The sequence below is a fragment of the Atractosteus spatula genome, chromosome 22, assembly GCF_055471065.1.
Source record: "Atractosteus spatula isolate fAtrSpa1 chromosome 22, fAtrSpa1.hap1, whole genome shotgun sequence".
Taxonomy (NCBI): Eukaryota; Metazoa; Chordata; class Actinopteri; order Semionotiformes; family Lepisosteidae; genus Atractosteus; species Atractosteus spatula.
Genome location: NC_142727.1, coordinates 11,167,983 through 11,193,549, shown reverse-complemented (window position 1 = coordinate 11,193,549; position 25,567 = coordinate 11,167,983). Strand labels below are relative to the sequence as shown.

Sequence of the window (25,567 nt, the reverse complement as noted above, 5' to 3'; positions counted from 1 at the left end):
TTTGTCACTCTCCCACGAAGCATCAGGGAAAGTGTTGTATGCACGGCTTGTCCCATCTCAGCCCACAAAGACTAATTCATTTGGAGTTGTCATAGGCCTCTTGGTGCCCTCCCTGACATCCAATTGCCTTGGGAATTTTCTTTTCCCCTTCCTCTTATTGATGCTATTCAATAACCTTATCCTGTATTTGCTTTGAATGTCCTACGTGTTCATGATGTTGTATTTGTTGGGCACTGTACTAATCAACTGTGGGACCTCTCAGAGGTTGGCGTGTTTAACCTGAACTCATGTGAAACACCTTAATAGCACACAGGGAGACTTCATTTAACTGATTATGTGAACTCGCAAGATAACTGGTTGCACCAGAGCACCAGATCCTATTTAGGTGCGTCATAACAAAGGGGCTGAATACGTATTCAATCAGTTATTTTCTGATTTATATTTATCATTACTTCATGAGGATCTGTAGAATTTTGTTTTCACTTGGAGTGTTTTGTGTCAATCAACGGTCGAAAATTCCAAAGAAAAAAAGAGGATCATTCCATATTGTACCACAACAAAGTGTGAAAAGCCCGGGGGGGGGGGGATACTTTTGATAGCTATGTATGAAATTCATATAAAATCGTTTATGTAAAAAAAGGTCAGGTGCCTGTTTTCAAACTTTGAATACATTTATGCGAACTTGAAAACTCATGGCAATGCGCAAAGCTAGGCTGCCTTCAGTAAGAAGGTCTAAAGAAGTAAATTACAGTATAACTTTGGTTTGGTATTGGTTTGGTATTGCTGAATGTAAAATGTAACTTTTAGATATGCACTCTGTGCATTCTCGTTGTAAATAAACACCAATGTCTTGAAAGAAAGCAACAGCTCCTTAAGAACATCTCTTACGAATGTAAAAAAATCTGCTTATTTTTAATAAATGCTACATTTGTCATTTGCAACCTACAGGCAACTGTTTTACACCTCTTTAAGCAGTATCGATTAGTATGTTTTTCTCTCTGAAACGTTAGCAAAGCGTTTTAACTGCGCTAATGAAAAGAAATATGAAATAACTTGAAAATACCATTGCAAATGCTATTATTGGACCAATATTGCATGGCATATACAACGGATTCTGTGGATGCACGTTTGATGGTTAATACAGTGATTTAAGTAGGTCAACCAAAATATGTTTCTGGATAGCAAGCGTGGCAGCTGGGGTTTATTGAAGTTCTCATTTACTGTGCAGTATGTAGTTCTATGTTAACGGATGCTACAGTGCACCCAATATTCAGCACACAAGCACACAAGCACTACCCCCCCCCCCCCCAGATTAATAGGAACTCATAGGCTAAGATACAAGAGCACGTCTAGTTTTATATCTTATTTTCGTAGAACTGTGGAGCTGAAACTTGAGCAGAAAGCCCAACTTCTCTCCTCCTGGTATTGCTGCTGTGGTGATACTGGAGAAGAGCGCGCGCGGGGCATTGTGGGACGAAAATAAAGTGCAAAAAAAAAATTCCGCAGAGGGGACAAAGAAGCAAAGACGGAGCGTAAAGGTCTACAGTAAACTTTCAAACATCGCGTGTTGCAGAATAATATTACTTCGGGCACAAGGCAGTGCTTGCAGGCCGGGGGTCCGTCACTCGAATAATGCGGTGATTGCAAAAAGATTCGTCGGAGAAATGGGTGTTTAATCTTGAGAGGAAAGCAGCCTGTAGCATCCAAGCTGCGAGCCCGCCTGCGTTGTGTTTATCCCGGCCTTACACGACACCGCCAGCCCGAGGCTTCCAGCGGAACGGCAGGCCGGATCGCTCGGCTCTCTGTTGCGCAAGGTAACGTCCCCAGAGCTCGACTCCTTTCTTGCATCGGAAAGCGGCCGGGTTTCAAAGCCCAGGGCAACAAGCGGATTTCTCTGAGCGGCAGGGGAGACGAAAATCGAGGCGTGCACAAGCTGTCGTTACCTGTCGGTATATGTTACCGGTTGCAAACTGCAGCAATCTATATCGCCGCGGTTGTTTTGCAGTTGGTGGGCAGACTACCTGGGTTTGGTCGAGAAATCTGACATTACTTGCTCGTTTTTACAGTAAAGGCGGAGTGGTGGTGGTGGTGGTGGTGGTCGTGGGGGGTGGGTATACGTTCTCGCCCCCCAGACAAGGGTTTCTATTTGAAAAGCTACACATGCAAAACTTGCCATTTATCCTGCCCTGTGAGCAGATGCTATTCTGTTGCAAGTTTAAGGGAGGGTGGAAGCGAGCCGCATGTTGCAAAGTGCATTGTAAACAAGGTGAGATAGTGCCTTTCAAGCCCCGCCCCCTACTTTTCCCTCGAAAACGTCAGGTCGCCCATTGAAACCAGCGTGAAGCGGCCAGATCATGGAACGCGATACTGGTCCCTGCCGGACTGCCGATGGTGCATTCCTGGCGTTTTAGAAGCTTCCGATCAGGATAGGGAGGATAGGGAGTCCGATCTTGGACTGCGCTGGGCTCTGCTTCTTGCAAGTTGCGCCTCCGGCCGTGTAACTGATGTGGCTGAATTCACTGGACTTGGGGTGGGTTCGGTCAGAGATACAGGTGGAGAACAACGCTGATGTTCCGGCTTCATGGCTTGGTACTTCGTGGTGCCTCCAGATGTTAATTCTTCCAGGCACATGTCAGTATAGATAACCGGAATTGTGCAGCGCCCTGTAATTACTGGTTCCTATTAATGTGAGAATTGGGCATTGGTGATTGAGAGCGACCGGTTGCATTGCGATCTCGGTTGTTTTCGTGGTGTATCAGTTAGGAATTTAAATGGGGGTGTCTGTTGTGTTTAGTTCCCAAAAGGCTCAAATACAGTAGATTGTTTTTACTCTTGTGAATGAAATTCTTTCCCCCTCTATAACAATCTTGTGTCGTTTCTCCTGGCTCACTTTTGTTGCCTCCTCTGTATTGCAAGGTTTTGTTTTTTTATTAAAAGGACAGCAGTTGAAAGCAGGATGGAATTTCACATTTGTGTACCTTCCGAAGAATGGACCTTTGTCGGATCAAAGCCCAGCAAGACTCAGCTTGTACCAAAGTTTTTTTTTTAAAAAGCTTTTAGCTCACTGTTGGCATCTCTCTTCCCCAGGCTGGTAAAATGTCTGCAATTTCTAACTTACTTAAACCATTACATTTCCTACATGAATGAAACCGGTATAATAAGAATGCTAGGCTTACACAAGATTCCACCCCCCCCCCCCCCCCCAAAGGTGGAGATTTCCCAAATATAACTCCTATTACTTTTCTTTTCTCCTCATACTGTCTCTCCCATAGTTTTTTCAGTCTCAGGTAATGTAGTAAAATGAAATATTGTACACCACAGAAGCTTCAAGGTACTGTTTCTTAAAAGGAAGACTATGGCCAAGTGTTAAAACATAAAACGAATGGAAGTGCCTTTGTGAGAAATAACTCTATTATTGAGTCAAGTTCTTCAATTGAAAGGTCTTCCAAAGCTAGGCTTTGTTTTACTGAGTAGTCATAAAAGTGATTTCAGATTGACATTTCTGAGCTGACGCTTCCTTCTTCAAAGGTAAAATGTTTTGTAAGTGGCATTTAAAAGCATAAACTGTACAGAAAAAAACTACAACTTGAAATTTTGGGCAACTCAAAGACTACAACCTGTCTCGTGTTCCTTAATGCAGTGATGTGGAGGGTGAGGTACTGCTGTATGGGGCAGCGTTTGTCCTGTGCAAAATAAACATATTGTCCGGAGTTGTAAATTGTAAGAAGAATTCTCTTCAAAGGGCATTTGGTTTTTGGAGGGTGCACAGAATTTCAATGGTTTCCATTCATTCATGGTCACCTTCATTTGAAATGCCGTCTTCTAAAACCAAAGTTGTAGCTTTCACGGTAAGTATTTCATTAGAACAGCCCTGTCTTGCGCTGGCTTTTGCATCAGCTTTGAAGGACACAGGTGAGTGAGCCGGACAGCAGTAATTCATTGTGTGCAAAGATGCTGAATTATTGCCCATTTGTTTCATGCTTGTACTTTAAGATTATGAGCCTTAGAGATCAGAGTCTTAAGAAGTACTTTACCAGTGTAAGAAACCTAAGGAAAGCTGTGACAGATTTATGACTGCTGGAGCCTAGGTCTGTATATACTCCCTAGCGCACATTTAATCTCCTGACTTTATCAGTAGTTCTGTTTCTGAGGTAGTAAGAAACAGTATGGGTCTTTGAAAGGCAGACAAATGCTCCTGTACAGCCTTTTCTTCTTTCTTAAGCCACTGAAGAAGAGGTCATAGAGACTGAATGGTTTCTTCATCCTAATGTACCAATTGTGTGAGTGTGTGCCTGCTTCTTCCCTTGTACTGTAGTACAGTTGATTTGTTAATGCTGTAATCAAATGTACCTCGAACGGCAACTTTTGAAAGAGACGGGACAGATAATTAATTTCTCACTGAAAAATAAGGCGACCCTCACAGGAGCCCTTTTGATTCTTGGCGAAAGTTCTGCCTGTTACTCAGAATGGACTCCGGGTGTCCCAGGAGTCTGGGGATATATCATTCTGCTGGATTTAATCTGACTGTCGTGAGACATGACAAAATAGATAGCATAAAGCGCTGTGTGTTTGTCTATGGAAGAGGTTATGTGGACAGACAGCTGCGAGACTGAGCGGGCTGTCAGCAGGGAAGAAAAGTTTTAGAAAGAAGGAATTTGTTGTCCGACTCAGAGAGAATCACCTTGCTTGTTGTTGTAAATCGTTCGTTCACTCTGATCATTAGTATTTCACAGACACCACTTCATGACATGGATAGGCTTTTACAGAGGATCGCAGTGTGTACTCTGGATTCAAGCAGCTCCGTGACTAAAGTTCAACGCACATTGAAATTATTATTTTTTTAAATTTAGAATCATCAGTTATTTTACATTCACCCAATTTTAGAATTGGCAGTTGTGTGTTTATTCTCCTTGCAGCATGTCCCAGGCAACACAGCCCTGTCCTAGGGGTTCAGTGCCAGTTGGAGAGGAGACGTGTTTCTTACTGATAGCACTGCAAGTGCCCAGAAGACCACAGGGGTCTCTGTGTAAACTGAGAGATCCCTGGCCATTTATGAGCTCCCTGTCTCCTGGCCAGTTGTGTTCTGCTGGTGGGCAAATCCCAGTCACACTCCACTGGTGACCTCATCCAGACTGGAACCCGCGATGCCTGGATCATAGACGTCCACCTGCACCCATCTCAACATTACTGGTTAAGCCACTCGGAAGGCCCCAGCACATTTAATTTTTTTCTTCAGTAACATGCCAAAAATGCCACTAAATTCCAAATACAACCTCCATGGAAACAGATTTTTCCCATTTGTAAAATGTATTAATCTTGTGTCTATTAATGACATGCCAGTGGATGAGGTAAGTGGTTCCAAGTACTGGCTCGGCAGACAATGTTACCTCCTATCTTTGATTACTGAATGGAATAGGGGATGACATGAATGCTTTGGCAGCCAAACACAAGGTCTGAATTTATACTTTGTATGTGTCATGTTCATTTTTTTTTTCACCAAAAGTCAATCTATGGCAAACTCCATTGTTCGCGGATCAGTAAGCAATTACAGTAAGCGCCACTGATTTTAAACAAAAGGTCCAGTTTATTTGCATTTTCTATGTGATTAAACTACTGCATAACAGTAGCCATTCCTTTCAGAAAAGGGGTCAAATAAGGACACTTTTTCAACTTGCATTTTATGGCCCGTATCTTTGGTAGAGTGTTAAGATGGGTTTTGTCTGTATTCTTTTGTTTTGCCCTCAAGATAGAAGTCGGAAACATATAGACAAACTGTGGTTCATAAAGCAGTTGAAAACGAATATATTTTCAGGATCTGTTTCTTCTTTTCTCCTGCTGCAAACTTAAACCATTGGTGCTGACAAAAGCATTGCAGTTAACTTCAAACTGACTGGAACAGGTCGCTGTAATGCTTAAACTAGACCTAATTCTGAAATAACGTTAGTATCACCGGTGTCGTCGTGTGAGTTTTTTGTCTTTTTGAACTGGGCTTCACTCCCTTGATTTGTGGGAGTAGTCAAGGTGCGCTTTACAGCTGCAGAAGGAGGAAGTTGTTTGGCCGGCCAGTGCTTTCCTGCTTGGATTGGCAAATTCTTTTGATTTGTGTATATATGAAAGAGCGTGTCATTTTCAAAGAATTTGGTTTGGCTTTTGTTTCCCACTGCCATGGAAAGTTGGTAACTAGACAAATATTCTTTTCATATTATCAGGTTGATTTTCATTCGCTAACAAAGACGTGATCTCTGTATCAAAATAAGTTCTCTTATCTCAGTTTTGTTGAGGATTTATGCATATGTATCATTCTCACAATACCTGCTTTTTAAATTTATGTTCTGTTTATGTCACTTTGGACATTTTACTTTGGTTTTGTTTCCGTCGGTTAGCTCCTTAATTTACCCCTTCTTTTGGAGCACTGTTTTACTCAAACCTAACTCGGTCATTAATAGCTTAATAGCAACTTTATTGTTGCTGTTCAAATTGTGAGGCTTTTCCAGGAACAGATGTTAAAACGTTCAAAGCACCTTAACTTTTCTTTCAGAAAAATGTAACCATCAGTCCCAGATAGTATTGTTTTGTTCTGAAGGTGATAATAGTTGAAATGATTTCAAACAGGAGGAAAATGTGCAGGAAGCCTATTAAATCCTATTTAATCTTGTTTTTGTTCAGTGCAGTAGTTCTGAAAGACACTAAGAATGAGTAAAATGTCGCTTACAAAATCAGATACACTGCATAGCTGATTTCAAATAACATAAAATATCTTAATGACTGTGTTATTGTTTCAATTGGATATATAAGAGAAGGTATCTTCAAGACAGTCAGAACACAAAAATGTTACTTTTAACATGGGCTTTGGAATAATATTATCTGAATAGAAATGATTCAGAATGCAGGGTTTTTTGCTGTTTGAATTGACAGTATTTTATTCTAATCAAAAACGTAGCCAAATCAGATAGAGTGCAAATCTGTTTGTGACTTAGATCAAATGAACATCCCTAAAGTGAGCCCCTTCAGAAGAGCATTGATGTGATGGAAAATCTCATGCCTCAGAGAAGACATATGCCTGATGGAGCAGATGTAGTGCGTCCTGTAGTGGACTCCACATGAATTTGGCACCCAGAGCGATGCATCTGCTTTGATTATTCTTATGTAACGTGGCACTGCTTCCAGCTCTTCCCTTAGCTTTTTTTCTGCGGTATTTGCATTTTGTGTTAGGGGTGTTGGGGGGAGATTCAGATATCTAATTTAATCAAAACCTTTGTCTCTTTCCACCCCTCAGAAGATAAGTCTTCATGTCTTGACGTTCAGGAACAAATCGGCAGATGTCTTTCTTGGGAAATGTTAGTGATTATTTTTAAGTCTCAGGCGCATCTGCCTTTCCTTTTTAGGCCTACCTTTTTGTTGTTTACTCAGTAACTGATGGCCCTGTGGACTAGTATTTGAAGCCTACGGTTTTGTGTTGAAACTCCCATTGAATAAGATACTGAACCTCAATGTCTTCTGTCCACCCAGCTAGATAAATGGGTGTCGCAGTCTTGAATCTTAAATAAGCAAATGCTCTCAATCGCTATTTTTCAAGTGCTCCGCATTCACAATCAGTTGCGCTTTGATTTTTATTGGCTTTAACGAGATAATAGGATGAGTAGTTGTCCCACTGGCTGTGACCTTTCTTTAAGAGGCTGTCAAATGGGAATAAGGAAAAGAATGGTATCTTCCCAATCTTTTTGTTAATGGAGCTGTGAGGAGTGGGTCTGTTGTATTGAATGTTAAGGGCGCAGTAAGAAACACTAGGTTTTTGTCTTTAAAATCACAGTGTGTGATAAAGCAAGAGCTAATAGCCCAAACTGTAAAGAAGAGAGATTGCTTTTTTTGTTTTTTTTTCGTTGATTATATTTAATGGAATTGTAGTACATTGCTTGAATGTAGCGTAATGTCTCAGACTCCAAACAGATTTCAGCTTGCAGAAAGCCCAGTGACATTTAATAGCATCTATATCCTTTTTATTAATCTGCTCACAGATGGAGTCTTGCATCAACAGTCTATTAAATGTTATTATAATCTGATATCTGACATTTATAATAAGCTTTCCAGGGATGTATCTGTGTGATGGAAAGGTGGAAAAAAGGCGACTTGCTGTATGGTTCATTACGTCATGATTAATTATCTCAGTACGGGAAATAGGAGGAAGACAAAAGAGAAAACTATATATACATAATTGAAATTTGATAAGCATTTTTTTTTTATGCGTGTTTTTTTTTGCTGTGGATTGTCAGGTGCATTTTAATGAAGGCTTTCTTAACTGCACTGTGTGGTTTTCTGCTCCAACAGAGGACCGAGCCAGAGAGAGACGCACTTGAAATCAATCTGAAGAGAAAGGGCTTCCAAATGCCTTGGACATCCCTCCACTCATACCTTTTGCCCTGGAAATGTGTGTCCTTGCCAATCATGGCCTAATTGCTAAACGCTCATGTGGCACATACTTTATGGAATCTGCATTTGAGTTTTTTTGTTAGCATCGTCACTTTGTTCTCCTTGATCCTCCTTGGGAATTGTGATCTAGGGTTTTGTTTTTTTGTTTTTATCATTTCTGACTTGTTTCCCTATATATTCATGTTCAATTTCTGACATATTTCCCTATATGCTTTGGTATCAGCAGTCTCTAGATCTGCTTCTTAACTCTGAAAAGCAGCATAGCCGCTCTAACTACTGTTGTGTAACCAGTGATAGAGGTTGTACTGTGGTGTATGATTTACCTGAATATTTAATTTGTATGTTGTACGACATTCCTCCTGTGAAGCAGACCTCCAAATTGTAATGTTCTAAGGAGCTATGTCTTATTGTTGTACTATACATGTCCATCCGTCGCTTATCAGAAAGCTGCTTTTTCCTGGGAAGAGTGAACTTCAGGCCTATCCCAGAGGGTGTGAGGTGAGACTGCGTACTGGGTGGGGAAAGCCAGTTCCACTGCTTAGCGTGCAAACACACAGGGACACTTCAGTGACATCAGTTCACCTAGCTGGCCTTCATCTGTGGACCTAGGGAGGAAACTGGAGCTCCAGGAGGAAACCCACACAGACATGCAGTACGTGGAGAATAAGGAGCTGTGAGACAGTTATGCTAACAGCCACAAAAACATATCAGTCTACTGTAAATGTCACACAGCAGTAAAGACTTTTTTGTCCTTAAGGAGTTAAGTGAGTAGGAAAATATTTCTATAATAACTTCTTTGAAAGGAGACACAATGGAATTCTGATGACTGTGAATTTGAGGCACTTGCTGTGAAATCCTATGTTCTATTTCCCGTTTTGATAGGAATCAACATTGAAGGTTCATTAATTAGCAGGGTCAAATCTATCTTTGTTTTGATCAATGGAAATAAAAGAAGCATACAACTAATTTCCTATCTAGACATTATAATTAAATGGACATTTCTCCTTAAACTTGTTTAACTTTAAACTTGTTACAACTCCTTTTCATTTTTTTTTTTAGGTAGGTAAAACAGTTCACCAGCACACAGGGGACGGAAGTGAATAGAGATGGGCGTCAAAACGTTTACCCACAGTTCCCCCACCCACAGCCAAGAAATGTTAGAAAAGCTGAACACCCTGAGGAACGAGGGTCATTTCTGCGATGTCACCATCCGGGTGCAAGACAAACTCTTCATGGCGCACAAGGTGGTTCTAGCTTGCTGCAGCGAATTCTTCCGCTCTAAGCTAGTGGGCAAGCCAGACGAGGAGGACAAGTTTGTCTTGGACTTGCACCACGTTACTGTGAGCGGCTTCACCCCGCTTCTGGAGTATGCCTACACTTCAACCCTGTCTATAAACACCGAGAACATTATTGATGTGCTGGCTGCTGCCAGCTACATGCAGATGTTTACTGTAGCTAGTACCTGTTCAGAGTTCATGAAGTCGAGCATTCTGTGGAACGCAAACAATACACCCCAAGAAAAGCCTCAGGAGTCTGCTCCTGAGAACACCACTACCTGCACCTTAACCCCTCAAGACGGCAGCTTGTCCCCAGTCTCCTCGGAGTGCAGCGTGATGGAGCGGACCATCCCCGTCTGCCGAGAGTCTCGCAGAAAGCGCAAGAGCTTCATCGTGATGTCTCCCGAGAGCCCCCTGAAGTGCAGTGCGCAGGTCACCTCCCCGCAGGTTCCCAACCCTTCCCCTTCCTTCCCAGAAAACCAGACCCAGCCCATTGACTCGTCTCTGGCCTTCCCGTGGACTTTCCCCTTTGGAATCGACAGGAGGTTTCAGTCGGAGAAGCCCAAGCTTCCGGAGAGTCCCCACAGTCTGGAGCAGCCGGGGCCGTCTGATGTGACTAGGAGGTTGGCTGACTACCTAACCTGTGAGAGTTCAAAGGTGACGTCCCCACTGGCAGCAGAAGAGGATGTACGAGTCAAGGTGGAGAGGCTCAGCGACGAGGAGGTCCATGAGGAGGTTTCCCAGCCTGTCAGTGCCTCCCAGAGTTCTCTGAGTGACCAGCAGACAGTCCCAGGCAGTGAGCAGGTCCAGGAGGACCTCCTGATTAGCCCGCAGTCTTCCTCCATAGGTATGTACTCGGCTATAGAACTGCAGTAAAATTAGGAAGTCATTATCGAGATCAGTGGTTTTCAACCCTTGTTCCGAGGGACGGCTGTGTCTTCTGGTTTTTGTTCCAACTGGGCCCTTAATTACCATCGGTAAATGATGCATGTAATTGATCTACTTGCTTATTTAGACCTTTCTGCATCCAATCTTTTGTTTCAGCAATACCCTAGTTAAAGTATATTGTCTCCGGCATGCAGCTTCAGCATGCAGAACGTTAATAGACTTTTCTCGGCTTGCTAACTAAGAGTTGACTTCCTTATTTCTAAAAAGCCCTTAACAGGTGACATCAATTTAGGAAAGATCTGTAGGAATGCGACTTTACCTAGCGCACATTTGTTTTTCGTTTGAGTGTTGTTGCCGACATTCCAGCTAATACGCCCATTCATTTTCTTAAGAGCTGGAGACAAATTTTAGAAAATGCCGATAGAAAATGGAGATCCATTAGCCTGTGGTGAAAGAGCCGTGCTGGAGCAAAAAACAGAAGAGACAGGGGTCTCCCAGTACCGAGGTTGGGAACCACGCTTACAGAAATTATGCCAAAGTGTTTTTGTTGTGCTATTTCAAAAATACGCATGGAAATATAGTTACGATTTACAACCATATTTCAAGTGCAACTTCCCATATCCTGTATTTTGCATTACGAGCTTGGTGACACCGACACGTATTGTGTTGTGTATACATTAGATGTATAATACTGTATATTCCAATATGTAATATAAATTGGAGCAGGGCTGTATTTCAGAATAAATGAATATGTATTTTGAGTGTGTTTAGAGTAGTATCTTAGATTTAATATATATGTAGGTTTACTAAAGAATTCATTACAAAGCTTTGGTTTATAATACTTGGCCAGGTTTAAACTATTATAATTGTAGCAGTAATATCAGTGGAAATGATGAGATAGGATTGCCTTAAGTAATAACACTTTACTGGCAGTATTTGAAGTTGCTGCCATGGATTATGAATTTGTGCTTAGAATGTAGCACATTGTGTTGAGACATGCCCCACAGAAACTTGCTACTGAAACTGAAAACTTTGTTCTCTAGTTTTACGAAGAATAATCAACTGGAGAACCTCTTAAATATTTTCTTAAAACCTTCAAAGCTGGTTTAGGAATTCATGAACCACCTTTTCAGCTCATTAGCAGTTTTTCAAAAGCCGTTCCCATATTTCAGAAGTTCTTGGCATACCGTATTTGCAGCTGATGCAGTTGTATTTCGAAAAGATTCAGAAATAAATGCTGAAGGCAGTAACGCTTCCTTCCTTCACCCAAGGTTCAATAGATGAGGGGGTCACAGAAGGGTTACCATCACTTCAGGGTCCATCCAATACCAGCAGCCATGCAGAGGATGATGAAAGGTAAGCTACTGTTTTCTAAAGACATCTAAAAATGCCTGGATCATCTTTAAAAGAGAAATTGGGAGTTTATATTCATCTTGCAATTAAGGTCATTGGCCCCTCCTGGCTTGTTTTTCATATGTGCAAGATTGATGGTTATTTCTTCACAACAAACATGTTTCAGCATCTACAGCACATGTTCAGAAGGAGTTGTGTGTGGTTGAATTAAGATTTAAGTTATTACCACATGCATTTTTTTTGGTAACTATTTTATTTGATCAGAATTTTAAGTTGGAAAAAAAATGCAGAAACCATCAAAATAATCTAAATGTTTTTAATAATAATTCCTTACGATTATATAGCGCTCTTCTGGACACTCCTCTCAAAGCACTTTACAGGTAATGGGGACTCCACCACCACCAGTACTCTCACCACACACCAGCTATCAGTGGGGAGGAGAACAGAGTGATGAAACCAATTCATAGATGGGGATCATTAGGAGGCCATGATTGGTAAAGTTTGGCCAGGACACTGGGGTATCACTCTTTTTGAGAAACACCCTGGGATTTTAAATGACGACAGAGGGTCAGGACCTTGGTTTTACATCTCATCTGAATTAAGTGTCTTTTTGTAGTGTCCCCGTCACTACACTGGGGCATTATGACCCACACAGACCGCTGCATGAGCACCCCCCCTACTGGCCCTACTAACACCCCTTCCAGCAGCAGCCTTAGTTTTTCCCAGGAGTCTCCCATCCAGGTACTGGCCAGGCTCACACCTGCTGAGCTTCAGTGGGCTGCCAGTTGTGTTGCAGGGTGATATGGCTGCTGGGTTTTGTGACAAAAACACACAGCTTGATTTGTCAGGTATGGCTATAGGTAACTGGCATTAGGCAAATACCACTTTAAACGGATGCAGTGCAGACACATCAAAACAGAGAACCAGACAAATTCTTTTATAGTTTTTTTCTTCCACAATGATTGTTTTTTCTCCTGCATTCTTGAGTCTTCTCTGCTTATGAGTTATGAAAAGGCATTAGCCTGTGTTTTATGCTCTTGAGAGAAGTACAGTTCTTCACTTTATCTGTTTGGTTTTACAGGCTAGAAAATGTACAGTATCCTTATCACCTGTATATAAGCCCTTCAGCAAGACCCAGCACAAATGGTCCTGACAGACCATTTCAGTGCCCTACTTGTGGAGTCAGGTTTACACGCATCCAGAACTTGAAGCAGCATATGCTTATCCACTCAGGTGCGTATTGCAGGCAGTCATTTGTGACCCAATATTGGTATTCAAGACATATCTGTTATGTATTTATGGTGTGTCTTTGTTTGTGAATTGTTTTTAATTGGGTTTGTACTTAATTGAGCTGATCACTATCAAATCGTAAGGTCTGGGGACATTAACGCTGTACTGTAAAGACAAACGATTGTGTGGCCTTTCAGCGGTGTGAAAAACATGCCCACACACATGTACACTTGTTAAAGAACAGTGGAATATATGCGTAACTAAATAAACACTGCAGCTGAAGTGTAGTTCTGTGACCCCACAGCTGCAGGAAGTACTGTAAAACTGTAAAAGTCCATGAACGGCAGAGTAAAATGTGAAGGACAAAATCATGTTCTACGGTATATGCACGGCCTTCTCCTGGAGGAGTGCCATGACTAAAGTGCCTCAACCTGCAAAGAAAAACAATGGCAGCTGTTTTCTCTCAGGTATGTGCCTTTAGAGGTCTGAAATCTGTGTTATTGCTCAGTGCCCTTCCTGCTACAACAGCTGTGTGGGATAGTGGGGCTGAACAGTTGTTTGAAACGAGAGGTGGTGGGGGGATAAAGGGATAAAATTGTGTTATCATACTATACTGTGTGTTACCAGTTTCCATTGTGATTTGATTCAGAAAGGAAGGAAAACTAATATCTGGCAGTTGTCCACTTTTTTTATTTGTGTACTCGCAGTTTTAAGTGGAGTCTTGTAGTGGAGGAAAAATGCAACCTGTGACCACCTGGGAAATCCTGGACAAGATTTAGCCTTGGCTTAACTGTAAGGAGCTCTGGTGGTCTAGGCTGAGATCCTAACGGACAGGATTCCAGTTCACTGAGGCCACCAAGGCATTGAGCTTTTTATAAGTCACTTTCAGGATTAAAAAGCCGAGAGGTCAGGAGAACAGTTTCCCATGTTCAAGAGGTGCAGTCAGGGGTTCTCTTAAGACCCTTCCTCACTCAAGATAACTGACTACGTAGTGGAACACAGATTCCGACCTGTTGCTGCTTCTGTTGGGCCTGGGTGTGAGTTTCCAGGCTTCCAGGGTGTGAAAAGGCTCCAGGAAGATTTGATGAACAGCAAAGAAAGGAAAGGCAGGAATCTGAGCTCCCATTCCCGTTGTAGTGACCTGGTATTAGATGAGTTAGTCAAAAGACTCCCTGTAGAATTGATCAGAAAACAAGTATTTGAAACTATGCAATATCCTGCCTGTTTTATGTCATCAGACATTTACCTTTTGTTAATGAACAGAACCAGTGCATGTCTTTCACATGCTTTCAGTGGGTTCAAGCACTTTTGTGTCGAGATTTGGTATGCATATGCCTGGAACTAGCTTTAGAAATGTTTTAATATTTCTGTCTTAAAAAAAAACGGGCTTAATCTTTCCGTCATGGCACATTTATGAGGCCAATAAATAACCTATTCAGTGCAAGCCTTTTTTTTTATTCCTCAGGCACCGGTCTGTTGGAAATTTTCCTTGCGAGCCAACACAATTTCTCTCATTTGTGTTTCTAATTCCTTGGTTCAAAAATGTATTTTATATGATGGGCTGCTGTGCTGCTTGATGAAGCTCCAGTTACCTTTTGTCAGCAGAAAGCTTCCCATAAGATTTATTTTGGATAAGGCGGTGGTTGTATGAAGCTGAGTCTTGACACAGAGCTGATTATATGCAAATAGTGTTGAAGTGTATTTCTATACCCTTGCTTTTCTCCTGACACGCGAGGATAAATGGATGTGTCTGAAGTCCAGTGATTCAGGAGCTGACATTCTTCCCTCTGCTACACACCAAGGGGACTTATCAAAATTTGAGAAAACATGAACATCACCTACTAAGGCAGAATCTGAAGCGGCATCATAAATTCACAAGTATCCGTGTGTAGCACGTTCACTGTTCTTCAGCTGGTGAACCGTTTCCTCTTCTCTGTCTTTGCCCGCAGGCATAAAACCCTTCCAGTGTGATCGCTGTGGGAAAAAGTTCACAAGGGCCTACTCCTTAAAGATGCATCGGCTGAAGCACGAAGGTAAACGCTGTTTCCGGTGCCAGATATGTAGCGCCACTTTCACTTCCTTCGGTGAATATAAGCACCACATGAGGGTGTCCAGGCACATAATCCGCAAGCCGCGGATTTACGAGTGCAAAACGTGCGGCGCCATGTTCACCAACTCTGGAAATTTAATCGTACACCTGAGGAGTCTGAACCATGAGGCGTCAGAGCTAGCAAACTACTTCCAGAGCAGGTGAGGCGTTCGGCAAAAAACACAAACCCCGCAACCCCCACCCCCACCTCCCCCCAACTGCACATGTGTGTTTTTCAAGAGGGAAAACTGTGGCCACCTCTTGTACAGAATTTGAGTCTGTGAAATCGTTAATACAATATTTTAAACTTACAGGCTCGAGAGGAAGCTTGCTTTTCGAAAACCATGGCAAATATTTTATGTTTAACATATCCCAAATGATGTGTTTTTGATCATTCATAAGCATACAGAAGGACATTTTCCTGCCTTTATAGCCCACATTGCTATGCTCCCACAATCTAGTCATCACATACAATTGGATCTTCTCTTACAAAGTAAAACTGGCCTTTCTCAATCAACTGTGTCCAGTTGAAGTTTTTTTTTTGCAGCTGGTTTCAAACATTTTACTGATTTTCTATTTCAAAATATTTTTAGGTTGTATATATTAAACATTAATATTTGCCATAATGGTTTTCTCCACTGTGCTCATACGGTATTGATTTTTAGGATCAATAACGTGTAATATCTGTTATGCCATTAAGCTTTTACTCCTTCAGTGCTCTTAGTCTTTACTCCTTCAGTGCTCTGCAGTAACCGAACTTCACAAGGTCATGCTAGGTGTTTGACAGGTGTAGCTGATGTGGTTTACAAAGCTGGTGTTTGCACATTCACTGTCTCTCTTGATATACTAAAATTTTCCGCTCTTCAAAGTAGCGCAATATATAAAAGCAGAACCCATTAAAAAAAAAATTCTCATACTTTTGTAAACCTGGACCCATCTTCCACAGGATTTAATCTAAAGGTAGGAAAGAGAATTTAACAGTCAGTTTTGCTATAATGTGCATTTACTTATTACAAATTGGATGGACAAGCAAATAACAGTGTGTTATAAAACAAAACACTTAAAAATAATATAGCACTTTGTATTGGAAAGTGTCCCTTATTGCGGTAATACCATCCACACTTACTGATTATGTCTGGTTTCTACACAACTTTCACGTTATAGCAGAACCAACTGTATGTGGAGCTCTCGAGTACTTAGAGGCTGCAGGTGCATTTTGGTTTCATTTGTTTTCCTCAAGCTTATGAGACGGTATAGAGAATCGTCTCAACATGAGCATTGGGTAACGAGTTCAGTGCTCTGACTGCTTCAATGCATGTTAGTAAGAGCCTCCCAGCTCTTGGGTCCTGGGTTCGATTCCTACCTGGTGTGCCTTCTGTGTGAAGTTTGCATGGCCTTCCCTTGTTGACATTGGTTTTCTCTGAATTTCCTATCTTCCTCTCACCTCCGAAGGACATGCTGTCAGAGTTAATTAATGTCTCGAAATTGTCTGCTATATGTGTGTGTATCCCATCCAGGATCTATCTTGCCTTATTCCCAGTGTCTGCCAGGCCAGGCTTATTATGACCCTATACTGCACAAAGTGGTAACTGAAAGTAGATTAATAGATGATGTGAGTGGTATTCAGTGTTTGTTAACCTTTCTCCCATGGCATACAACATGGATAAAGCACTCTTATCAATGTGCTGCTCACGTCTGTCAAGCGAGGAGGAATTCGTAGGAAGAGAATGATCTTTTACTCTGCTCGAAAACCACATTTGATTAAACATCCATCGTGTTTAAAAAAAAAACAGTTTACAGCTGAATCCCCTGCTGACCGCTGATGCAATACTTTGGTTGGCCATTAACATTGAAACATGAACCGAATGCTTGGCTTGGTGACCGTCATGTAGACTGTTTTGATTATTCAGCAGCTTGTATAATACAAAACAGCTCTCTGTCTCTGCAGCAAGATTAGTGGATTTCTGCTGCTAAAAGCAGGTGTCTGTTTTTCTTGTGATTATGAAGTGTGCAGCTGAAGCAAATAAAAAATCAAAGAGTTACTTTGTGTGGCCAGTTGAGGCAAAACACTTTGTTGGCATTCAGTGTTATTTAGATCATTGCCTGTTAAGCAGTAAATGCATGCATTTCCAGTAGATGAAATAACTTCAATAATAATTACTGTATTTTGTTGTCACACAGCTTGGAGGCTGTTTTGTCAGTCTGTGCCCAGCAAAATTATGTCAGCAGCTTGCACATAACATTTATAAAATACACATTTTTTCATAAATACTGGCTCTAAGACGTTTACTTTTAGTGCTTTTTAGATAGAAATATTATCTTCTTTTCAGCTTTTCATCACTGATGCATATTTATGGCTACTTATCTCAGTGATGGATTCGCTTTTCATTTTAACTACCATGTACTGTGCAGAAAGTCCCAACCATATCAAAGTTTTGTTTTCTAGTACAAAGGAAAGGCTACCTGTGTGAAAGAAAACGAGACATTGTCGCTGTGTGTCATGTTCTGATTATCGTATTGAGGCCCAAAACGTTCGGAGTGCTTAAAGAAATCATGTTTAATGCTGTTAGGGTCATGGTCATCTTTCCCAACTTCAAGAGAAGAAAATTACCCGATCTGAGGTGTTCACATCAATTCCCTTCTTTTCCCTCCTCGGCGACGACAAAGAAACGGCGGCACTCCAGTATACGCGAGCATTGGGAGCATCTTTTATCATCCTGTTCTCTTTTTGTTTTATTATTTTCATCTCCAGTGATTTCCTCGTGCCCGACTACCTGAATCAAGTGCAGGAGGAGGCTTTGGGACAGTACGAGTTACCAGAGCACAGTTTTGAAGGCAGCTCCTCTGTCCAGATGCCCGTTATCTCCCAGGTGTCGTCCACGCAGAACTGTGAAAGCACCTTCCCGCTGGCCCCCCTGGGCGGACTGACCGACAAGGAGGAGGAGGAGGAGGGAGTGGCGGAAGAACCAAAGACAAATGCCGGCAGCTCTCCTGAGGACCCCGACGAGGACCCCCAGAAGAAAGGGCTGGCTGCGATTACGCTCGAATGAGCCTTCCCTGCAATTGGAAAGTGCCTGAATTTCTTTTATCCGATGCTGACAGCATCCTGAAAGGGGGGAAGCAAACAAAAAGAGACAGAGAGCAACAAAAAAAAAAGTTTCTTTTTTTCAAAAATTTTCTTTGTGCCTATTTCGACTTCGAAAACGTGTTCCTGATTTTTTTTTTTAAGGAAAAGCTGTGGTTTCCGTATGTACTTTCAAGTGCTGTGGCTTCAAACTAAGGACTTGTTACATTTTTGAGGTCTCATTTGCTTGTATTTGGATGCTTGGCTGGATATTTTGATGTTTGTGAATCGTGCGTGTGTGTGTGTGAGCGTGAGTTTGTTTATTGTTTTTGTTTCTTCCCTTGAGAATATGAACCACATTTTTCAAAAAGTATTTTAAGCATTTTTTTTAATTCATTAGTGTTGCAATGGCTTTGTCTTTTTAATATTCTCGATAAAACTGTTCAACCTTGTTCATTTTCTGATTGAACAACAACTTTGCAAGCTTCTGGCCTATAATGTATGCTGGTAATTATTGTTCCTGTGAAAAAAGAAAATACAGTTTTTAATAATTTAAATGCATGAATACTCTTAAGGTAGTGTTCATGCGTTTCAGAGGATACATATTATCCACACGCAGCACTGGTTTAGATGTTGATATTCTAAATTGGTTATCAATCCAGACATATACAATAGCTGTGTGTTATTGTTTCAGATTGAATATTTATGGGGTGTTAAGCTCTATGTTGCTGCTTTCCTAAATTCATCTCCGGGTATCAACAAGCAGAATGTCCCTGAGAAGGTATCTGTTCGAACTGTCTAATGTATATACAAAAGTGCAAAAAGAGACCAAAAATGTGTTTTTCTAATAGATTTGTTATTTTTTTCAGTCTCTTTTAGCATATGACTTGCAGGCTAAACCTGTATTTTTTCAGTGGTGCATCACTTTAAAGAAGAGAATTGTGCAGCAGAAATTCAGTGAGCTTCTCCCATGACATCCCCAGTGCCTGTGGACATGGAGCTGTGGCAGCTTTTGGGAAAATTGCTCTGATAAGTCAGTCACTGTCTGAAGTATACCACTGAGTGTAGGGGTGGACTGCAAGTCGATTCGAGGGTTCACAAAAGCAATTGTTTTAAGGTACATTAATAGATGACTCCACTTAAATTGGCATACAGCTCCACCAGTTTAGGAGTAAAAATGCTAAATTAAAAAAAGTCAGTGTGTCTTTTTAAGTATTTTATGTTTTAGCTCTGAAAATTGTATAGCAAATGTTGCGTCATCTATGAAAAACTATTATTCTGAATGTGCCAAAACACTGAGTACCATAATAATTTTAATGGAAAAGATGATAGTGATACCATATGGGGAGAATTAATGTATCTCAGCACATATTTGCAGTTGAACAAGGGGTTATATAATAAGTAGGGCCTGGAGTTTTCGTGGCTAATTTTCTAACTTGTATTTCTGTCTTTAGCACCAAGAGGTTGTTGAAGCCTTTTCTAATTAAGCAATTAAAATATATCCCATTGCACCCCTTTATTCATATCAATTAGTCATTTAATTACTACAAATTATGCACATAAAAATGGAGATTAGCAGTAATGTAAATGGCTGTTGACACTTTCAATAACATGTCTGTTTTATCCATTAGTATCGCAGACAAGCAATAAATTACAGTGATCATTGGGGAGCATGTGTATAATATGTCAACAGAATAGTTTTGCTTTGTTCGAAGAAGTTTGGATTATTAAGAAATATTGAAATAATAAAATATTGCAGTAACATAATTAAGTTGCAGTTGCCTGTATAAAAACAGTGTGAAAAGAACAACTGTTAAGGAACAAGTAAATGCCATTTACATGTAAGTACAGTCAAAGGAAGTCCCCAGTGTATTATATTTTGCTGTTGAACTTAATTATTGTCAGCAGGTTTGTCCTTTAACCGAGACAAATCTAGTCACATTCTGAAAGTGAACTTCAAGTGCTTTTAAACATTTCACAGTGGAGCATTTGGTGTAGATCGAGTAAACTGTATCTGCTAGAAAAACTGGTGGCACTGGTGCATAATTGTCCGTGCAGAGCGAACAGTGCTGAGCAGTGGTCTTTTATATCTGTGGTTGTTCGGCAGTAACTCCGGATAAACTATCAGCAGTTTCAAGCAGTTCTGCAGTTTTGTTTTTGCTCATATCAGCAATCAGCAGTTAGTAGTTTCTCAGTTGACTTGCTGTAGGAATCGCCTCTGCTTTTATTACATGCTTGCTCAGAAATGCATGCATCTTGGGATGGTCGAATTATCCCTGGGGACTGTTGGCAGAGACCAATGTTCTGTCAATAAATTACAGCATGTCTGCATTCCAGGCTGTCTTTTCCCTTGCGTTTTTTGCACGGGACTCTCTCTCACCAGTGTCTTTCTCAGCCGTTTTGAAGCTGGTCTATTTTTGTCTTTTGATCGTGGTCCAATGATAAGCTTTTGCAAAATAAATTTAAAATCCGTCCGTACACAGTACTCCAGGTGAATTTCCTTTGATCCATTTGGATCAATTTCTTAACTCACACCACTAAACTTATCATAATATGCTTCTAACTGTATAATTAAGCATAGTTCCTGTGCTGTTTACCTTGAGCTGACTGAAATTGGAGTGCCGGCAGGGACACCTGGAGGATATCAATTGAACTACAGGTTAGGAGCTCATAAAGGTCACATAGTCATGTGAAACTCCAGGCCCTATTAATAATCTGTACTTACCAGCTGCTTCTAGTAGAAATTAAGTGTGTGAGATGAAAAACAGCAAAGTCTAGCATGGAACTTGGCATGGGGAACTTAACTATGGGGTTAAGATAAATGTGAGAGAAAACACTAAAAAAACACTAACATCAAATAATGACCTGCTGTGGAAATGTCATTTGTCCTAACTCCTGTACCTGTACCCTTTCCGTTCTAGTATTTACGCTGAAATAAGGAGATTGCAGTTTTAATTTTTGTACTGTCCTGCATTAGGGCACAGTTAATTGAACTCTTAGGCCCAGACGTAATCGGAGTACTTTTCTTTCAGAAATGTCTAGCTGCAGTGGAACAGTTCCAGCTGGGGGGTGTGATGACCCGTCATTTCTTTAGTCACAAAGGAAAAAAAGTAATCGAGCAGTGAGACGCACATGTACACAAAATGCCAGCAGAGAAGTCCTGGTTATACCAGACAGAAAATTACTTCGAATAAATGTGTATAAGAATGTTATTTTTTATAATAGAAGTCCAAAGCCTTCAGTCCCCAAAAGTACTGGAAGTGCTGAGCTCCATTATGTCCTTGCTTGGTTTTGTGAAGTTATTTTCTACGATTAGCCGGTTCCTGAAATTATCCTCCCTTTTTGTGTTACGACACAGGTTTGTCTAGAAAGGCGGGAAGCTCACGATCAGGCAGCAGACACTACGGAAACCATCTTTCTTAATTGCTGGAGTTGATATTTTCCCACATCCTATGTAAGCCGAGCAAAAGGAATGATTCCTTATTTGTCTTGCAGTTTTACAGTTCTCTTTTTTTTTCTTTTTAATCTTATCAGTGGTGTAGATTTCAGTGGTTTCAGACTTCCTTTGAATATTTGTTTCTGAACTTGTGAAAGACTTGATTTTTAAATGTGTTTCTGTTTCACATGGCGGTTACATATGTTGTTTTTAATCTGAGTATGTTTTTTTTTAAGTTTGCCCTTTTATTATTAAGAAGCACTTTTCATAAATGATGTAAATAAATTTAAAAAAATGGAATTGTCCATTCCAGTCATCATAAATCCATTGCAGTAGGGAATTTTAAAAACCGTGTTTCACAAATGGACTCGCTTTTTTTACTGCCGTTGTAGTTTGTCCAGCAGGAAACTTGGCAAGGAAAGTTGACTTTTCTGAGTGCCACCTGGGTTTTTAATTAATTGAAATTAATTACACAGGAGAATCCGGAGGTGATGCACTCTCTAGTTTCCCCAGTGTTTAAAAAACATTCTGATACTTTGTGTGATTCAGAGGACTGTATCTGTAGAATTAAGTGATAACATTCTGAGTGAAGTACTTAATCTTGACATCTGAAGTGGGGCACTTAATTTCAGTTTCATAGAAATTTTTCATCTGAGTGAGGTGCTTAATTCTCATCTTAACAATAAGACATCTAAGGAGTCTAATTCTTGATAGAGGAACAAGTAATAGGTTTATTCCATGCTGAAAAAAAGAAGAAAAACACAATGTTTCGGCCGTGGAGCCTTCTTGATAGAGTGCCTTTAATGATTTGGGTTAAGGCTTGATTTTACAAGTTCATAAAAATGCTGGTGTGTTCTCCAGATATTGATTTTAATATGAATAACTTGTTTTAGTTTAATTCCCCAATCAGTTCTAAGCCTAAGAATGAACTCTTTAATATCTGTTTTATGTGAAATTGCAGTATATTCTCTTTAAATTTTCAAATTTCATTGTCTAATCTGCTCTCTCAGACTTTCAAAGTCACATGGCACTCTTGAATGAATAGGCATTTACAGTTTTTTTTCCTTCATTTGGTGTAGGTCCAAGAATTTTGTCTAGTCATTTGTGAGACTTAAAGGTAGATTAAACCAAGTTTGATGTATGTTTCTTATGAAGTGACATCCTTTTGCTGATTCTGCTTCCCAGAGTCAGAGTTTAAAACGCTGTTGATTATGAAACATGACCACAATGGTTTACAGGCAGTGCTGATAAATAATCCCTTCTACTATATTTTGAATAATTCTGTTTAATCGTGATACCAAGAGGGTATTGCTAAAGTATCATCTAGTGAAGAGATAGTGACTTCTAGTTGTGCTTTAAAAGAAGGTGTGCCATTGTGAAATAAATGCAGAACACAACTTAAGTTAGATTCGGACATCTCATTTCGAAAATTCCAAGACTTTTTTTTATTTAAAAATGATTTAAATAACGACCAAAACTATTACATCTCAACTCTTTTACAGAAGATTTTATTATTTGCAAATGAATGGTCCTGAAAAAAACACAATTCTGGGGTTGACTTTGGCACTTGGGCTTTTATTTTCTTTCTGCTTTGGACAAAATAAGACAAAAACTGAAATAATCCTAGTTTCTTGGATGTTTATAGTATCCCCTATATACATCAAGATCCTATTATTTTTTTGTGTATTCAATTTTAGAAAAAATATGCCTCTGTACAGAACGCTGAATTGTATTTATTAAGTTGTGTGAGAAACTTTGGGTCTACTTTTAAATTCTAAGAGATCAAGGATTCCTTAGGCAGTCAGCTTCAGTGGTATCCTCGAAACGTCTCAATTTATGGTATAATCATTGTCAGGAAACAAACCCATAGGACTTCTTAGTTCTCCGCTTAGTTAAGTGGAGTAATTAGAAGTGCTTATTAATTCCAAATGAGGTGAATCATTAAATATAGTGGGATATTAAGCATTGAAGTGGATTTACATTTTTCACTTTTCTGAAAACAGGATTTTTTTTTTGTATCTGGTAGGAAATGTGATCATGCTGTTAAATGTGAGACACTGCACCTCACAATATGTTTCCTCCTGCAAGAATTCTCTTTAATTAATGACCAGATGTGGAGTGCTATCTGTGAGATGGTTTTTGTTTCCCTTTAATGTCTCAGATGTGTAAACAACCTAAAAGTTAAAAGGAGCAAAACTGAAAGTATGCAGTGCTATTCTTGTGCAGATAATGGAAGATCAAGGGACAATTTGCTGTCTTAAGAATTCTTGTCAGTTTTGGCAGCCCAGAATTTAAGTGATTTTCAAATGTTATTTTTTTAAAAAATAATGTAATACTGAAAGATAGACCCAGAATACTTCAGAGATATTTTCATCATTTTTACCCGGTCCGTTCTTGTGCAGAATGGGTTGCTTGGCTTGTAGAGTTCATTATTACAATGTGACTTTTAGATTAACAAGTTAGAGAAGATAAACCTGTGAAAAAGTTTGTTTTAAAAAAAAAAACATTTGGGTTTTAAATTTTGAGTTTCCATGATTTGTGAATTGAGCATTAAGTTTGTGTTTTGTGAACTTGAGAGCATGTGCTTGCTTTCTTTATTCAACTGATAAATGTTGCCTTTTGAGTGAGATGACTTGTGCCCTCAGGCCAGACTGTAATATTGATGCGTTTAGCTTTGTCCTGGTATCATTTGGCATGAGGAGGATGTTTTTTTTTCTGTTGTTGTTGGTTTATTTGTTTTACAGGATGTTGCTTCTGATACATCTGTGTGCAATGTTTTTAAACAAATTTCTTCTGGTATATTATTGGCTTTTTATATATGATATACTATTTCTGGTTCATAGTGTTTATCAAAAAAGTGTAGCTCTTTGTCACTATATATTTTTGTGATCTTTTGTATTTCAATCACTGTTTAACGATAATGTCATTTTTGGAAATTCTTATAATCAATGTGAATACCAGAAAACGGTCAAAAATGATTCTGAGCCTTATAGTGTTCACTTGTGACTATGTCTGTATTGTATATATTATGTATAGTTTCATTAAGCTAAAAACTAGTTTGATTTGATGAACAAAACATTGTATTGTGTGACTTTTGATATTTAAACTGTAGTTTATTTAAATGGTTTTACACATCCAATGATGATATCCGCACATTTTAAAAGTATTACAGAATGAAAGCTTTGGTGATTTCCAAACACAAAAAAAAACCTGGATTTCTTTGTACACAAGTGCTAATACTAGATGTTTTTCTAGAGCATTTTTGAAATTGACCTACCAGTGTAGAAAAAAAAAGAAAAGTATATATTTTTGTTTTACTTTACTAATTCTTGGATGCATTTAAACCCTAGCCAACCGTTGTGTTTTGAGATTGCAAGCATATTCGATGGGGTTGTTTTGTACAAACAAAAACTTAAAATTGTAAATAAAAGTATATATATACACATGAAGAGTGATGATTTTGTTTGGGAAAGATTGATTTATGAGGAGCCACAAATCAGAAAAAAGATGATTTATAAAGCTGTCTACTCCAGTATTCACGTAGTAGTTGCCAGAGAGTAAACACCTAAAATACAGTTCAGCTCATTGTATCTTTTTTCTTTTAATAAAATATTTAGTTGGCAATGCTATCTAAAGCAATTTACATTTGTATCCATTTCTCTCGGCTGGACGTTCTACTGGAGCAATCTTGAGTGAAGTACCTTACTCAAGGGAACAACAGCAGTGCTTCCTCAGGGACTTAAACCCCCAGCTTTCTAGTTACACATCCAGAATCCAAGCCACTATTCTACACTGCTGACTCC

At 39.8% G+C, this 25,567-nt stretch overlaps 1 protein-coding gene across 2 annotated transcripts; it reads left to right on the top strand.

Moving 5' to 3' along the window:
- Positions 1–1,481: 1,481 nt before the first annotated feature.
- On the top strand, positions 1,482–25,206 carry zbtb44 (zinc finger and BTB domain containing 44). Of its 2 annotated transcripts, none has more exons than XM_088939945.1 (6): positions 1,482–1,814; positions 9,487–10,551; positions 11,864–11,948; positions 13,027–13,178; positions 15,125–15,425; positions 18,017–25,206. In XM_088939945.1, exons 2-6 carry the CDS (start codon positions 9,534–9,536, stop codon positions 18,312–18,314), a joined length of 1,854 nt encoding a protein of 617 aa, XP_088796071.1. In that variant the 5' UTR covers positions 1,482–1,814; positions 9,487–9,533; the 3' UTR covers positions 18,315–25,206. The 2 variants fall into 2 exon arrangements, with proteins under 2 accessions (XP_088796071.1, XP_088796072.1); XM_088939946.1 differs by lacking the exon at positions 1,482–1,814 and adding an exon at positions 3,044–9,079.
- The last annotated feature ends 361 nt before the right edge of the window (positions 25,207–25,567 follow it).

Coding starts and splice junctions, on each gene's coding strand:
- zbtb44 (XM_088939945.1), top strand. CDS start 9,534: ATGGGCGTCAAAACGTTTACCCACAGTTCCCCCACCCACAGCCAAGAA. Junction 10,552..11,863: donor CCCGCAGTCTTCCTCCATAG/GTATGTACTCGG, acceptor CCTTCACCCAAG/GTTCAATAGATGAGGGGGTC. Junction 11,949..13,026: donor CATGCAGAGGATGATGAAAG/GTAAGCTACTGT, acceptor TTGGTTTTACAG/GCTAGAAAATGTACAGTATC.